Source organism: Lycium ferocissimum, chromosome 8 (assembly GCF_029784015.1).
Source record: "Lycium ferocissimum isolate CSIRO_LF1 chromosome 8, AGI_CSIRO_Lferr_CH_V1, whole genome shotgun sequence".
In the NCBI taxonomy this organism is placed as follows: domain Eukaryota; kingdom Viridiplantae; phylum Streptophyta; class Magnoliopsida; order Solanales; family Solanaceae; genus Lycium; species Lycium ferocissimum.
The window spans coordinates 10,413,718-10,416,821 of NC_081349.1; the positions used below are offsets into that span (position 1 = coordinate 10,413,718).

Here is a 3,104-nt window from a genome sequence, read left to right on the forward strand (position 1 = left end):
GTGAATTAAGCAAGGCCTTGTTCCTAAGAATGAATTGTCGGCAAATATTCCGGTTTTTGACTTTATAAGGTGACAATAAATATATTTGTCTATGCATGCATCTGACAAAACTAGGAACCTCAAAAAAGAATTAGTATTTTATTACTCCTAATTAGTATGCGACAATAACCAAGTTTGAAGTAAAAGACAAGGCTGAAGCCTGAAGATGGTTACTAAAAGAGAGTTTGGAAGGCCAGCCAATTAATTTGGGGTTTATAAAAGGTTAATTTGTCTTTAGCTTGTTGATAACTAGTTTAAAAGCTGCAATAACGATTATAATATAGTTAGGATTATAAAAATGAAGGTGATCACTCATCTTCACGTGATTACTCACATGCATTCTCGTTAAGCGCTGATCTTATCTCGATTACTGCAACAATATTTGTCACTTTTTACATGGTGATTATCAATTCTCTATCCAAAGTTTGTGTCTTTTTTTTTTTTTCCAAATCAATCTCGGCGTTGTTCATTATGGAGCCTCAGCCACCCTCTTACTTTTCAGGTTTTCATATTTTCAATTTTTCATACTCTGAGATTTACAAAATTGTGATTTTTTAAATTAGTTTTACTCACTTTTCTCCAAAGAAAAAGAGGTTCAAATTCATCTCCGCGTTGCTCATTTATGGAGTCACCCTCTAACTTTTCTTATTTCATTTTTGTATCCTTTGAGATTGAGAAAATTGTGAAAGATTTTTACTTTTACTCACTTTTCTCCGTAGAATCTAATTTCTATATAGTGACTTAGTTAAAAAATGTTTATACATCAAATTATTTGAAACATAATTATATACAAATATTCATAAAAAGTGAGATTAATAACTTATTATAATATGTTAAAATATATTGACAGTGTAAAACTATGTTACACCATCTGTGTATATGTTATATGTTGTATTAAATCAAAATACGTTACCCTATCCGTATGCATGGGCTAAATCCAAGATAAAATGAAGATTCTTATTAATTTGCAATCTCATTGTATGGATAATTCGACTTCTGTTAATAAGACCAGCGATTATTGAGCATTGATATCAGAATTGATAGTATAGATGATAAATTGAAGTGGTCAAACATTGGATAAATAGGAAAATAAAACACTATACAAACACTCAAGATTTAAAAGGCCTGAACATTTGCCCAATAGTAAATTTCTTGACCATTTCTAAGTAGTCAAGTTAACTTCCTAATTAGCAATTCCCAAATCACACTTGGAAAAAATGAATAAAATTGCAGCACTAAAGTTCAATAAAATTTCAACCAATTGTTAACAAAAAAAAAAAAAAAAAAAAAAAAAAGGTTTTTTAACTTGTTAGTGTAAGATCTGTTTTCTTACATTCTATAAAAAGCAAAAAGAAAAAAATACAAATATCATGATGATATGAGAGGACTGCCACTTGAACTAGAAACCACAATTTGCCACACTTTAATTTCTCCATCAAAGCTTCCACTAAACAACTTAACACCACCATTTTCCGGCTTTGCCACCAATGACCTCACCGGTGACCGATGACCATCAAGGACCGTTAAACAACAGAACTGTCCCTGATTATTCCCACGTGTCCAAATCCTAACCGTCTGATCCGCTGATCCACTAAACAACATATCAGAAACATTGATCAAACATAGTATTGCTTTTGTATGACCTCTTAATGCACCTGTAACCACCATATAATTAGCACTATCCTCCCTTTCCCAGACCAAAATTGACCTATCACAAGCGCCCGAAAATAGAACAGAACCATCTGTGCTTAATGCTAACGCGTTAACTGCAGATTTATGCTTTTCTAACGTAGCAATTAACCCCGTTTTCGATTCTTTTTCTTTCCCCCAAACCCTAATCCGTTTATCAGCAGAACCTGTAAAAATTGTCCCGTCTTTACCTACCACAACAGCGTTAATAGCATCATCATGTGCTCTAATTGATTCAGTGCACCGTAATTTTTCACCACTCCAAATTTTCAAAGACCTATCCCAAGAAACAGAACACATCATATTTTCATTCACAGCTAAACCTGAAACAGCATCATGGTGTTCAATCCACATCTTTTTCTTATGTCTTCTCACATTTTTGTAACTGCTAGGGAAAACAAATCTGCGTAATCTGTCCTCAAGCGTTGGGAGAATCGCAATCAGTTTATGCTTCTTAATATGTGTAAACTTCCAGACACGGATTTTACAATCCTGATGGGCAGTAAAGACTTTACCGTCCACAAAGGCCACTGATTTTATTGAGCCAGAAGACGTGTCCTTGTCATTGAAAGTGTCGATAAGGGTGAAGTTTGTGAGTTCGAATACGTTGATTTCATTGGAAGAAGCAGCATAAAGGAGATTATTATGCATAGCTAGGAAAGTTACATGGGCATTTTTGGGATTTAGAGAATTCAAACAGCAAGCTGAGATTGCGAGGTTTAAAGTTCCAGGAGAGAGATTTTGAAGAGAAGGTACAGAAGGTAAGGTTAAAAGAGAAAGATTGCTTTGTAAACTACTAAGGGAGTTTGTTTCTTGAGAAAATAATGATGGCGAACTTGAAAAGTTACTTGCATCATCTGAAAATGGACCTTTTGGTGGTGGAATAGGGTGGTCATCAACGGTGGTGACGGAAGAGGAGGAATTTGATACCCAAGATCGGAATTTCATGGTGTTGAATATACACTGAAGAGAGATTGGTATAGAGTATTGAATTAGAAAAGAATATGTTTTAACTCTGTGTTTGTTTGTGTTGTGTGTTTGGAAAGAGGAAGGAATATATAAAGAGTCTTGAATTGGACTTATGAAGTTGTGGCTAGTTGTCTTTTTTTTTCTTTATCTCTATCTTCTTACTTGCCAGTTGCCACTCTGCCCCACTTTCTTGTTCAAATATCTTCATCATTTAATTCTAACAAGTTGCAAATTGTGAGTCCTGCAATACTACTGTACAATTGTACATGACTTGTTATTCTTGATTATTAAGTTGAATTAATCTATTCTAATCTAATTTTAGTTCATGAATTGAACATGTTAATCATAGACAATTAAAGAAAACTTTTTCAAGAAGTTGCTCATATATGTATATAACAGGTAAAAAC

At 33.6% G+C, this 3,104-nt stretch overlaps 1 protein-coding gene across 1 annotated transcript; it reads right to left on the bottom strand.

The window, feature by feature from the left end:
* Nucleotides 1-1,171: 1,171 nt before the first annotated feature.
* On the bottom strand, nucleotides 1,172-2,756 carry LOC132067210 (protein JINGUBANG-like). The gene has a single exon (XM_059460366.1). It carries the CDS (start codon nucleotides 2,674-2,676, stop codon nucleotides 1,408-1,410), a length of 1,269 nt encoding a protein of 422 aa, XP_059316349.1. The 5' UTR covers nucleotides 2,677-2,756; the 3' UTR covers nucleotides 1,172-1,407.
* Nucleotides 2,757-3,104: the final 348 nt, after the last annotated feature.

Bases quoted from the DNA above. Each gene is read 5' to 3' on its own strand.
- LOC132067210 (XM_059460366.1), bottom strand. From the start codon at position 2,676: ATGAAATTCCGATCTTGGGTATCAAATTCCTCCTCTTCCGTCACCACC.